A 13,124-nucleotide genomic window follows, 5' to 3' on the forward strand; every position below is an offset into this window, starting at 1 on the left:
GGTTGAGACTATATCTCAAAAAATCATTACAGTACAGTATGACTTATAACTTCAAGTAGGTACAGATCTTACACCACAACACTTCAAATCACATGAGCAGGAAATAAAATGATGCTGCAAAGTTTAGCGAGTAAAGAAGAAGAAAGTTAGAAACGATAAATTAGCTGTGACTTCCCAAGAAAACTTGCATTTAGCATAGTAGGCACGTGAAGAGCGAGGTCCTTAAACAGCAAGGTAGACACACATGAAGTGAGGCTCTTATCTTCAGGAAATCAAGAGGGCTGAGTTCACACATGCGTCCTACTGCATGCCAGCCAACAAGCAATCTTCCTTCCCCTAGCTTTTATTTGATTAAGCAGTGTTTATAATTCCCTAAAACTCACAAATGAAGAATGATATAAAATATGGAAATACGCAACCATAGTAACAAATGCATAATGCTTCATGTAATTTTTTTTCCAGAATTGTAGTATAGGTTATAAGTTTCTCAAAAACTTTTTTTTTTAATGCAGGTTGACTCCAGAGACCTGTATTGTAATGTATTTTTCATGGTTAGTTAATCATTCATCAAAATTTTTGTTCGGTGTTCATTTCCTATACTCTTTCAATGCCTTCAATAAGTTGAAGAGGGACTAACTTTAAAGTAAATGTAATAATTTTTCTTTTTTGGAAATCATTATCATGTTTCGTATGATGAAACATATTCATAAATCAATTACACCACAGTGCTTAAAACTCTCATGTTAGTTAATATTCCCCTAAAATTATCTTACCAATTATGAAAAGGTTGTAACTGTTTAAGTACTTGAAGTAATATACAGTAAAGCAAAGCAGTTCACACATACTTAATTGGCAGGACATTCTTCAGTTTATTCTCGGCTCTTTTCACTACAGTATATACTTTATAATTTGTTAAATTAAATGTACCTATTTTACACTAGCTGTTAAGTATAATGCATAAATAGTTCCCAAGGATATATATTTTTATTTTATTTGATGACGATAGTATTCAGGACACTAGAGATGGTGATCGAGTGTCGGTGAATTACGTTCAAAAGTGGGAAAGCCACTGCTTCATTCCATCTTATTTTACTTCCATTCTCACTACGACATGACTTCTGACTTGAACTTGGAATTTCTTATTTTTCTCATTTCTTTCTATTTATTGTTTGTGATAATCATTAGTAGTGGTTGTCACATTAAATGTAAAGGTATACAGTATGCAGTGCATGATAATGACTAAACTTATCATGCTAGAATGTTTCTAAAGGAGCATTTATTCAAATGCAGATTTGTTAGTTTGTGTATATCCAGTTGGTGGTTATCAATTACTGTGCACCCGCTGTGGCACATTGTAAAGGTACCAACTGTCGTGTGGAGTATCCTTTTGCCCCCAGCTTCATTGCCTTTTACCTTTTACTTTTATCTTCGCTAGCCGTCCAATTTCAACATTACCTTGTGATAATTTTTTTCCTTGTATAAGAAAAACAACCTCTGTGTTAGCCTTATGAGATTAGAAATGTGATTCGTTGGTCTTGTTAAATTATTTTATAGTACAGTAATTGTCATAATTATGCAGGATGAAAGCCTAATAAAATTCAAGTGTGAGATATATTGGTAAATTCACAAAAAAAACTCTTGTTTTGCAAACATTTTTCCTTCCATTCCCTCTGAAGAAAGAAACAAGAGGTTCTGAACAGCTTAAATGTTATCATAAATTTGTTCCTTCATGGATAGAAACCCTTGTCGTTTAATGGGGTTAGATCTGGCCGCTCTGAGATTTCACTCTTGCTTCTGGTTACCATCGTGCGAAGATATCTGTTACTAACTTTAACCATCTTCAGTGGTTTGTGTTTTTCTCTTTATATTATCCTAAGTAAGAGTGTGAAACAAAGTACTGTACATGATATCTGTGGTATTGTTGCAACCCCTGGCGTTCTGTAGCACTGGTATTGTACTAAGAGTGAGAGCCTGGAAGAGACAGACTACTTGCACTGCCCTTTATCTGAAGAATTGCTCTCACAGGTCCTTAAACACCTTTCCTATAGGACCCGTTGTGGCTGCCCAACATTTGGTGTGAAGATTCATGCTCCTGCATGACAATTAACCTCATGTCGTGTTTTCAATTACATCCACAGTTTGAAAGTTGAATGTGTGACCCTCTTTTCCTTTCTTCCTGTTCTCCGTCTCTTGGGAGTATCATAACTGATCGGACACGTGCAGGTAAGCACATCACTATGTTTTATTACCGAGTTACCTTTCTCTTCGGCCTATGACACATTTGCCTGTCCATGGGTCCGGGGGTGATAGAATGCCACAACCTTGCTCCTTATCAAGACTGGCCATGGTCATTCCAGGTTAAAGTTCAGCAGGATGCTGAACTTCCTCCTAAGGAAGACTCCCCATTAAATGACAAGGATTGGTATCTGCGTATGAAAAAACTACAAATGTTGAAAATAATTTGTATTCCTAGCTGCACAAATCCTGAGTTTTTCAAGTTTTTTTTCCTGTCTTATCCACTCCACAAGCCCTGACCAGGGATAGAGTGAGATCTCAGCCACAAGCACTAGTGTTCTAGCCTGCATAGAGGGTCAGTGGTGCACCCATACCAGGCTGCTAGACCCTCAATGACTCTTCAACTGGTCGTAACAAGCTGCGCCAGAATTAACCCCATTATACAACTCGGGTTTGTATGCCTTAGAAAAATACAAATTAATTTTCAAATATTTAGTCTTACAAATATATCTCAATCACTATTTTAAAGAATATTTTTATCCTGCCATCTTAGAACATGAATTTTCTTTGTGTATAGTATTGATAGGTTTGCATGTGATCCTCTTTTATTTTATAAATGTCATTTGTTTTGTTTTTAGCCTTGAAAAGGCATTTTACAATTCCAAGAGAGATATTTTTCCGAGTCTTGAAAATTGTGAACTGTAAGGAAAACTCTTTTGGTAAAACTTCTTAAAATACCCTCATTGTTGTGGTCTTCCAGCTGTAGAATGGGTAGAAAGAAAGGCCAAATATCCTATCAATGTAAGTCCTTTCACCAGACTTTACACAGATTCCAGTCTTTTTCAAATAGACATGACAGCCATCATTTCCCTTCAAAGGAAAGCTGTTTCGTACGAAGGGCAGGTAAACACAGAATGATCCTTGTTAGATGAGCCTAGATTTCTCCCAAGTAGAGGTCCAACCTAGAATTCCTGTCTTTTTGCATCTGTTTGACATATAGAAGGAAGAATCTGCACTCCCTATGGCTCCAATTTATTCTAGTTCTTTGGAACCAGTATCACTTTTCACCAAGCACCCATTTATGATAGCCATGTCATTCTAGGCCAAAACAAAATGCATAGTGCAGATAGTACCTGGTCTTCACATGCATCTTTTACTGGTTGGATGCTTGGATCTTAGGATTCTAGATATTCCACACTGCAGTCTATAAAATAGTTGGCTTTGGCAGGGCTCTCTCAACCTGCTGGGATGAGTCTAAGTCCTATGCTTCCATTGCCTTTGGAATCTAAAATGGGTGAATTATAAACTAAGTTTTAAAAAATCGCTTGGTTCATTTGTAAACACAATTGGCTTTGGGAAGTGTCCAGGCCATTCCCTCAATAATTTGTATTGCCGATCTATTTATATTTGATTAAGCGAACTTCAGGATTCACCCCCGAAGCAATGCTTTTGATTATCTGCCATTACTTGAAATCTTTGAAAGATCTTTGTTTGTATGAATGAATTTTAGTAAGTGGGTGAGTGGTTTGCATGTTTGTTGTGATGCTTTTTTGAGGACTTTTACCACTCCACACTGGTTTCTCCAAATAACTAAAAGTGTTGAAGATATTGTACATAACCTATATTCCTTTATTTAGTCTTTGTACCTTTAATTCCCTTTTGATATCCTTTAAATTATATGAAAATGTAAGTGAGACACTGCTGTGTAGAAATTATATAGGAATGAGACTCCATTAAAGTATTAGAAAAAGGGATTGACGGAAGGTCGAGAAATTTTTAAAAAGAGATTAACAACAAGAGCATAACAGTATTTATAATGAGGCAATTAAAGGAAAAGTACCTCTCAGAGAGGAGATTATATCTTATATCTATAGGTTTAAAAAATTAATATGACAAGTAGTAAAATGGTCATTATGAAGATGAAGAGTACCAGAAAGACTCGTCAAGTTAAATCTTTTACTTTATCATAACTATGATCATAAGAGTCTTAGATTTTGAAATCCTAATAGAATCAGCACTAACCTTGTGCTGATTATTGTAGTAATGGAGGAAGCTACAAAGAAATGCAGGAAATGGGACCCATTGGAACTGCTGTATGCAGATGACCTAATGTTAACAGCAGAATCTGAGGAAGAGGTGGTAGAAAAGTTAATAGAGATGGAGTAGTGCAATGGAGAGTGGAGGAAAGAACGGAAAATAAATGTAGACAAAGATAGTAAAGCTAATAGTGACTGGAAAGGAAGCAAATGAAAAGTTTTGACAGGAAAGTGGCCATCCAGTGTTTGTAGGAAATGTGTATAGGTGAACTCTGTACTCTATACCCTATGTAACAAGAGTGCTCTGCAATACAAAATTTATATGGAGTAAGAAATTTTAGAAACCTGAAATGTATAACAAGAGCAAATACGGAAGATGGAATGGTTAAGAACCTTGTGATATTTGGACAGATCATAGATGAGGTAGAGCACTTACCTCACCTTAAAGACACATTTGACTGAAGGAAGAGTTGAAAGACCAGTTAAAAGAAAAGAATTGCAGCAGGATGGATGAAGTGGTGAGGGATTACCAAACTACTGGTAAATAGAAATATGCCCTTAGTACAGGTAGCCTATGCTACTCTGCGTAGCAGAATCATGGCATTGCAAAGAAAATGGAAGATATACTGATAAGTTGTCTAAAAAATGTTAAGATTCAGGGCTGGAGGGCAGCGCAAAGATCATATCACAAACAAGGAATTGCTGGCGAGATATGGTGTACAAAAGCTGGATGAAATGTTGAGAACTCAAATTTTGAGCAGTTTTGGACATATGGTGATGAAGGATGAGGAACAGTTAGTCAGAAAATAGTACAGGTACTGTAATTGTGGAAGTGGCAGGACAAAGATCTTTATGAAAACCCAAGAAATTGCTGAAAAAGTTTAAAGTTGAAGACATTGCCCTGCTTGGAGTTCAGGAAGATAGAGCAGAGGCTAGAAGAGAATGGAGAGAACTAAATTCTTGTCTAACCCTGTAGAGGGAAGAGCTGACATAGATGCATTTATGATGATGAACATTAAGATTAGTTATGTATTATTTTATATGGTAACTTCATACATGTGGACTAAGGTATGGGAGAGCTTATAGAATGAACAGGAGGCATAGTACATACTTCAGGCATATCAAGAATGAAGTGTAATGTGTTGACAAGCATTATAAAGGTTCAAATAACACTCATTTTACTTGTGGTTGTCATTATCATTAACATTTTTAAGCTTAGATTTCCATCTATGAAGTTAGGCCTGAAATAAGCTCTCACCACTCTCTTGTATCTATGGTCTCTGACTAAATTCTTGAACAGAAAATGTAATTTGTTTAATTTTGTTTGATTTCTGGGCTTGAATAATATAGATTATTTATAAGTATGACTCATTCATTCAACAGTCATCTGATATTTATTTTAATAGTTTAACCCTCTGTTATTCCAATAGTATCAAATGATGTCGTGCATAGAAAATTTTGGCAAGTTCCAGTGTATCATTTTGACCTTTTTTTTCTATTAATGAACAAATTTCAGTAAAGTAAAGGAATTCTGGGGTTCTCCAAAATTTCTAAAGATTTTGTTTTGTTCATTTGTTTAATTGCCATGAAAGCTATTGTTATTATTATTATCATTATTATTACTAGCTAAGCTACAACCCTAGGAAGCCAAGGCCTCTAACAGGGAAAAATTGCCCAGTGAAGAAAGGAAACAAGGAAATAAATAAACTATAAGAGAAGAATAAACAGTCAAAATAAAACATTACAAGATCAGTAACAACATTAAATTAGATCACTCACATATAAACTATAAAAACTTTAAAATAACAAGAGGAAGAAAAATAAGATAGAACAGCATGCCTGAGTGTACCCCCAAGAAAGAGAACTTTAATGCAAGGCAGTGGAAGACCATGGTACTGAGGCTAAGACACTACCCAAGACCAGAGAGCAATGGTTTGATTTTGGATTGTCCTTCTCCTGGAAGGGCTGCTTACCATAACTAAAGAGTCTCTTCTACCCTTACCAAGAGGAAAGTAGTCCCTGAACAATTATATTGTAGTGGTTAACCCCTATAGTGAAGAAGAATTAGTTGGTAAGATCAGTGTTGTCAGGTGTATGAGGACAGAGGAGAATATGGTAAGAATAGGCCAGACTATTCAGTGTATGTGTAGGCAAAGACACAATGAGCCGTAACCAGAGAGAGGAAGCCAATGTAGTACAGTCTGGCCAGTCAAAGGACCCAATAACTCTAGCGGTAGTATCAATGGGTGGCTGGTGCCTTGGCCATCCTACCTAGTTCATTTTTAGTCGTATATGGTTCGGTTAGCTTTTGTTAGCAAGTCGGATGTTTGAAATTGTAAGTGATATATTTTAATTTCTGAACTAGTGATTTGTTGACACTGGTATCAACTCTAATATTAGATGATCATCTGGATTCTTGTTCAGTTATGCTTGTTACTTCCTGACTTTTAAGAATGTGAGGGGGCGCTTATACACTGTACAGTACTGTACCTGTATAAGTACAGGTTAATCCAGATTTTCCTCCTTTTACCATACTGCTTTGTCCTTCTGTTACTATTTTTTTTTCTCTTTAATTTTAACAAGCTCATGTCATAAATTGATTTTTAATTTATGTAAAGAAAACTTTTCAATTCAACATTTTTGTAGGCATTGAATTAGATAGGGACTTTCATTATGGGTCAGAGATAGCTTTTATATTGTTAGGGAGTTATTGGTTGGAATAAATGGTATGTAAATTTAACCAATACTTTACTATCTATCATCAGGGTGGTAAGGCCGGAAGCATCACATCTGGATTTCCAGTACGCACAGCCCCGTCTTCCCAGCCCCCTCCCCCAGTAGTGTGTTCTGGGTCACATGTGAGTAAGCCTGATGTCAAGCCAAGGGTTAGTGTCTTCTAAATTTTTTGTTGTACGCTTGTTTTAATAACAGAATAGTTTTCTAGATAGTAGTTTTCAGTTTTTTTGTAATGCCAATTTTATGTTGTCAGTGTGGTATACATATAATTTTGAAGCTTTTATTTGCAAAATATGATTTAATAAGAAATGCTAATTTGAAATTTTAATGTGCTTTTTACTCATATAATCAATATTTTGTGTAAGTTAATAAGGTATGTATTTACATAATCCTTTTGTTATATATGTTGTAGTTTTGAAGTACTGCCATTATTTTTTGTAGTTTTGAGTTGAAGTTAATGTGATTTTGTATTTGGAGAAGAATGATAAATGTTTGTGGCCACTGGAACTATGTGCATTGTAGCTTTGTATGTCATGTCACTGATGAAATATGTTTGTTCGAACATACAGAAAGCATTCTTCATTAATCTTATTGCCATATTCATCATGAATAGCCAGAAGACCAAGATTGATTTAAAATAGATCACACCAGGTTGATGTGGTGGAGACTGCTATCACGGCACACCCCTCTTGTGTATATTGACGAAGGAATATTCTAAATGGAAGACGACCTGTGAATAGTGGCTTTCACACGCCCTTTCTTTATACACGACGGCCTAAGGGTGTTCGCGCGAGGGTAGTAACCTCTGCATTCCATGCTTTAACTTTCTTTGGTATATTTGGAATATATTTGTATCAGAAAAGTGACAAGAAGGACCTTTTCACTGGCGAACACAAGTCTCTCCCCAGAAATAGATTTTTCCTTCGTCAAAATCCCTTTATTCCAAAGTGTATTTAAAAGCTTTTGGTAGAAAAGGCAAACATCAAAATCAAAGTTTCAATCAATTAACCATCAACAAAAATTTTGACGTTTGCATTTTTTATTGATGGATTTTGTTTCATCGATACAAGGTATTGCTTTCATTGGAGTATTGTACGCCAGTTTGATGTTTGAAGATTTGTGACACTATTAAAAAAATGAAGACTGGATGGTCTACATGAGAGTGAGGAATGCTCTTAATAGATGTAATAAACTCCACTGAATCTTTCTCAAGCTATTTACAATTTTTTTTGCATATTTTTGATAATTTTTTTGAGAAACTTCAGGCATTTTCCAAGAGAATGAGACCAACCTGACCTCTCTATGACAAAAATTAAGGCTGTTAGAGGAATTTAGAAAATATATACTGCAAAATGTGCTTGAAAAAAAAATAACCCCTGGGGGTTAAGGGTTGGAAAGTTCCAAATAGCCTGGGGGTAAAAGGGTTAACAGACAGTTGGATGTACCTGTATAGTCTATCTTTTTGCCAAGGCACTTCCCCCAATTTTAGAGGGTAATCAACATCAAATAAATGAAAAAAAAGGGACCTTTCCTCTCTCCACTCCTCTCACCCTGACGAGGGTTTCAGCTGAGTTTGGGTGTATAGACCTCCTAATAGATAATGAACAGCCTATATTATAGTTAACTTGACGTCCCATATCCAATACACTTAACCTTCACAATAATTTTTTGCAATATAGTAAATATTACACCATAACTGTATATTATATATTTATCAGTCAAATAAAAAAAAGAAATTACCTGCAATTGAATAACTTTTCATCCCCCCTTCTTAATTTTTTTTGCTTCCTTTTCATTTATATTTTTCTTTCTGTTATTCACATATTTTTAGATTCTATATTTCTGTTATTTACACATTTTTACTTTTTGTTTCAGTTCAATTTTATTTTTTATCCCCTTTCTAATACTGTATTATCCTTATTCTCTTTCTTATTCCTTAGTACTGTATCATATTTCTTTCTATCAGTATTTCTCTATATACTGTATTTCATATCTATTAATTTTATTCAATATAGACTTTGTATTGATGAATATACTGCTTAAAATGTTAAAAATACTTCTTTCTCATTCATACTTCTCTGAACCTTTTCATGTTTGATTAAGCACATGACATTCTTGTTCTGTATTTAGCCTCCCTACCCCTCTCCCACTCCTCAAAATACTAATGTGGCTGTTTGTTAAAGAAATGTTTTTCATAACCTTCTTATCCTTTAACCCTTTTACCCCCAAAGGACGTACTGGTACGTTTCACAAAAGCCATCCCTTTACCCCCATGGACGTACCGGTACGTCCTTGCAAAAAAATGCTATAAAAATTTTTTTTTTCATATTTTTGAAAATGTTTTGAGAAAATTCAGGCATTTTCCAAGAGAATGAGACCAACCTGACCTCTCTATGACAAAAATTAAGGCTGTTAGAGCAATTTAAAAAAAAATATACTGCAAAATTTGCTGGGAAAAAAATAACCCCCTGGGGGTTAAGGGTTGGAAATTTCCAAATAGCCTGGGGGTAAAAGGGTTAATAAAAAAAGATTATTTTTCTGATCTATGTACTGTATGTGGATAATCAAAACCACGAAGATAGAACCCTCTAAAATCAAGGAGTGTGTGTACTTCCCTAGAGGGTCATGTCTATTACATAGAAAGAAAACAGGAAATCTTAGAATGTTGGGATAGACGTCTGATATTGAACTAGCTTCAAGAAGGGAAGCCATATGAACCTCTGGCGAGTAGAGAAATTATTCATTTTAACATTGAAATTAAACTTTTGTTAGCCAAATGAGAAAAATGGGAGGACCCATTAACATTCTGCTGAAAGTGACACTTAACAGAAGCTAGCTTTCTCAAAAGATAGTAGACTCCCATATTTGTAAGTGTCAGTTATTCCCGTAATTTATAGAAAACTGCCACTCATACATAACTGGGGCCAAAGCTTATTCAAGTTCTTATTGGAAATCATTAGAAAATTATTTCCTACTGCACTAGTGTACAATGTAATCATCATAAAAGATGTGTTATAATGTTGCATTCTAATCATCTTTTACAGAAATAGTAATGGTTTTCCAATAGAAAACATTTGTAGTATTTTTAGTATTCATTTTAGATTTTCTTTGTACTGTACTGAATTTGGTGGAAATATTTTTTCCCGTGTTAGTGTATATAGACTTGATGCTTATCTTGCTCTCATTGAAATTTGCTGCACAGTGCATATAGTTCCAGTGATAAATTTATCTGTGGTACAGTAATTTTTTATTAAATGTCTTTCCTTGAAAATAGTGGTCTTTTCTCAATTTTATAGCTGTTTTATGACAAATTATTGCAACATTTTGGGTGGAACCTCTCTTAAATGCAGTACAGTATTCACTTTGCATTAATTTACAGCACATTTAATTTCTTAAAATACTCATGTCCACTTATTGATATTGGTTCTTATCTGGCTTTACCAGACATGTTTTGTTCCATAATAACCTCATCAATCATGTGATGTCAACATTCATGATCTCAGACATCCCCAGACTTAGTCTATCCTTTAGACAGAAGGATCCAGTCAGTAGGAGTCAATCACCCTTTTCACTGCTTCTTAGTCTGTACTTCTGTAGATAGCTGTCAGAATTTCCCCAGAATATTTTGCCAAGCAATCTTAATAATTTCCAGCAATTTATTATTCATTTGTCATTAACCATTAATTTTCCCCCTATTCATCTTGGCATTTCTGATCATCTTTTTCCCTTTTCTTCTGTCCATTGATTTTCTTGTGATAAATGAAAATTGATCACGGAAATATAATTTCCTTCTCAAACAAACTCATCAATCATAAATTGCTCTAGTTTCCCCTCCCAGCCACTAATTTTATGGTATTGCATTTTAACTACATAAAAAATTGAAAGGTAGATTGATTCTGGTCTAATGGATCCAATTGGAGCATGCTTGATAGATTTTATTCTCAAGTCAGGTAGAGAGAATACTATATGTTAACCCTTTTACCCCTAAAGGACATACTGGTACGTTTCTCAAAACACATCCCTTTACCCCCTATGGACGTACCGGTATGTCCTTGCAAAAAACTGCTATTTTTCAATATTTAACTTAGCCGGTGATTATAATAGCTGCAGCTCTGCTGCTCGACAGAAAACTCTACGGAAAAAATCCGCCAGCGATCGCTATGCAGGTAGGGGGTGTACTTCAACAGCGCCATCTGTCGTCCAGATACCCAGTACTCATTGTAAACAAAGAACTCAATTTTCTCTCTGTCGGGCTACCGGCAAGACCTACTAATTCGCTGTTGCTAACTGGATTTGTTTTCACAACTATTTGGTGAAGTACACTATTCTAGTTTTGAGCTTTCGCTGTGCAGGCTTTCTCTTCAATAAATCCTTGCATTCTTTTTTTGATATCGGATTATTTGTTGATGACTTTGGATAGTTTTTGAATTCCCCTTTGACCAATTCAAAATGGCTGACCCTTCTCAAGTCCCAAAATTCAGGAAGTGTAATGCTAGGGACTGTTCAAGGCGTCTTCCGAAGGCCTCTATCGATCCTCACACCGTTTGTTCCAATTGTCGGGATAAAACCTGTCAATTGGAAGATCGATGTGAGGAATGCGTTGGGCTTTCGGAATTCGATTTTATCGAATTCCAAAAATATACACATAGGCTAGAGAGAGATAGAGTCAGGAGAAGTTCATCTCGTTCTGTTGATTTTTCCTCTCCTCATGCCCCACAACCTATTCCTTCCCCTGTAGTGGTTGCTCCTAATCCCCCTTCTGGCACTCAGGAACCTTCGATGGCTGATATGATGCGTGCCATCCAAGCTCTGGGTGAGAGAGTTGAGTCCCTGGCTAGTGACCGTAACCAGCTCATGGCGGACGTCAAGGAGCTGAAGTGTAAAAGTGCAGTGGGAAGTGATAAAGTGAGTGATAGTGTTGTGGATAGTGTTGCGCTTGAGGGTTCGTCTGTTCGTGCCTGTCGTCCTCCTAGTCCGGGACCTCTTGCAAGCTCCCAAGTCCAGGGGAGAAGCAATGTCGTACGACCAATGGGTTCGAGAGGCTTTAATCAGCGAACAGACGTTCCCTCCGTGGTTTCGGGCGTATCTACCCAAGATCGCCCCACCCACACAAAGACGAGAGAGCCCATTTATTCCTCGTCTGCGGAAGAGGTTTCTCGCAAGAAACCATGGACCAAGGTCTCACGACCACTTAAGCGCAAGTCGGTCCCTTCCGCGCAAGTCCAACGGCCCAGTTGTAGCCACTGGGTCAGTTCGGACTCGCTGCAGTCTTCCGATGACTGCTCACCTCCTAAGAGAGGCAAAGAGGTACCGCCTCAGGCAGTTACACCGTCTGTCGCCGCACCTGCTCCTGCAGACCCTAAGTGGTCTTTGCTGCAGACCATGCAGTCCCAATTAATGTCTCTGATGCAGGACTTTCGTGCGGAGAAGGTTGCTGCTGCACCAGCCTCTTGCCTACAACCAACCACACACTCGGTTGTGCGTCCTGTGGACGCTGAGGCGACCTTCTTGCGCACTCCAGCTGAGAGAGTCCCGCCACCCATGCGTTCCAGTGTGCCCTGCCACCCGCATGTTGACGTTCAGCGACGCACGGAGCCTTCCGTTGACGTTCGCGAGGTACAACAACCGTCAGAGTTGTTTTGTTTTGACGCGGTGCGTCAACCTCCGCAACCCAGTGTGGTTGCCACTGCTCACCCACATCAGACTAGACAGTCTGGAGTAGACGCTGTGCGTCCCCGCGCTGCTATGGTTGTTGCCAGCTCACAGACTGGGCAACAGTTCCATGACGTTGCGTCCGGTTCAGTCACGCGTGCACCCGTGCGACCGGACTCAGCTAACCAGCCGTTACCTACTCCATTGCCGCTTCCTCCTCAATACTCGGATGATGGACTTTCTGATGATGATGATGCTGCACACGTTGATGAACCACATTCGAACCTTGACGAGCCTAAGTCCACGCAACCCTCTTTGGACTTTAGAAAAGTTCTTGCTCTGTTCAAAGAGATGTTTCCGGACCAGTTTGTGTCTGTGGCTCCGCGCTCTCCTCCGTCAGAGTTTGTATTAGGTACGCCGTCATCCTCGCCTGCCTTTACTAGACTCGTCCTCGCACGCTCGTCC

At 37.5% G+C, this 13,124-nt stretch overlaps 1 protein-coding gene across 15 annotated transcripts in view; it reads left to right on the forward strand.

Annotated features, from left to right (window-relative positions):
• Positions 1–13,124, forward strand: part of LOC137634971 (G protein pathway suppressor 2) — a 219,386-nt gene that overhangs the window by 184,908 nt on the left and 21,354 nt on the right. For 12 of the 15 annotated variants that reach the window (XM_068367558.1, XM_068367555.1, XM_068367551.1 and 9 more), the window contains 2 exons: positions 513–551; positions 7,037–7,156. In XM_068367558.1, coding sequence (XP_068223659.1) covers positions 513–551; positions 7,037–7,156 — 159 coding nt within the window. The remainder of the gene's footprint in view (positions 1–512; positions 552–7,036; positions 7,157–13,124) is intronic. The other 3 variants (XM_068367559.1, XM_068367561.1, XM_068367560.1) reach the window with 3 other exon arrangements.

This window comes from Palaemon carinicauda, chromosome 45 (genome assembly GCF_036898095.1).
Source record: "Palaemon carinicauda isolate YSFRI2023 chromosome 45, ASM3689809v2, whole genome shotgun sequence".
Classification (NCBI taxonomy): domain Eukaryota; kingdom Metazoa; phylum Arthropoda; class Malacostraca; order Decapoda; family Palaemonidae; genus Palaemon; species Palaemon carinicauda.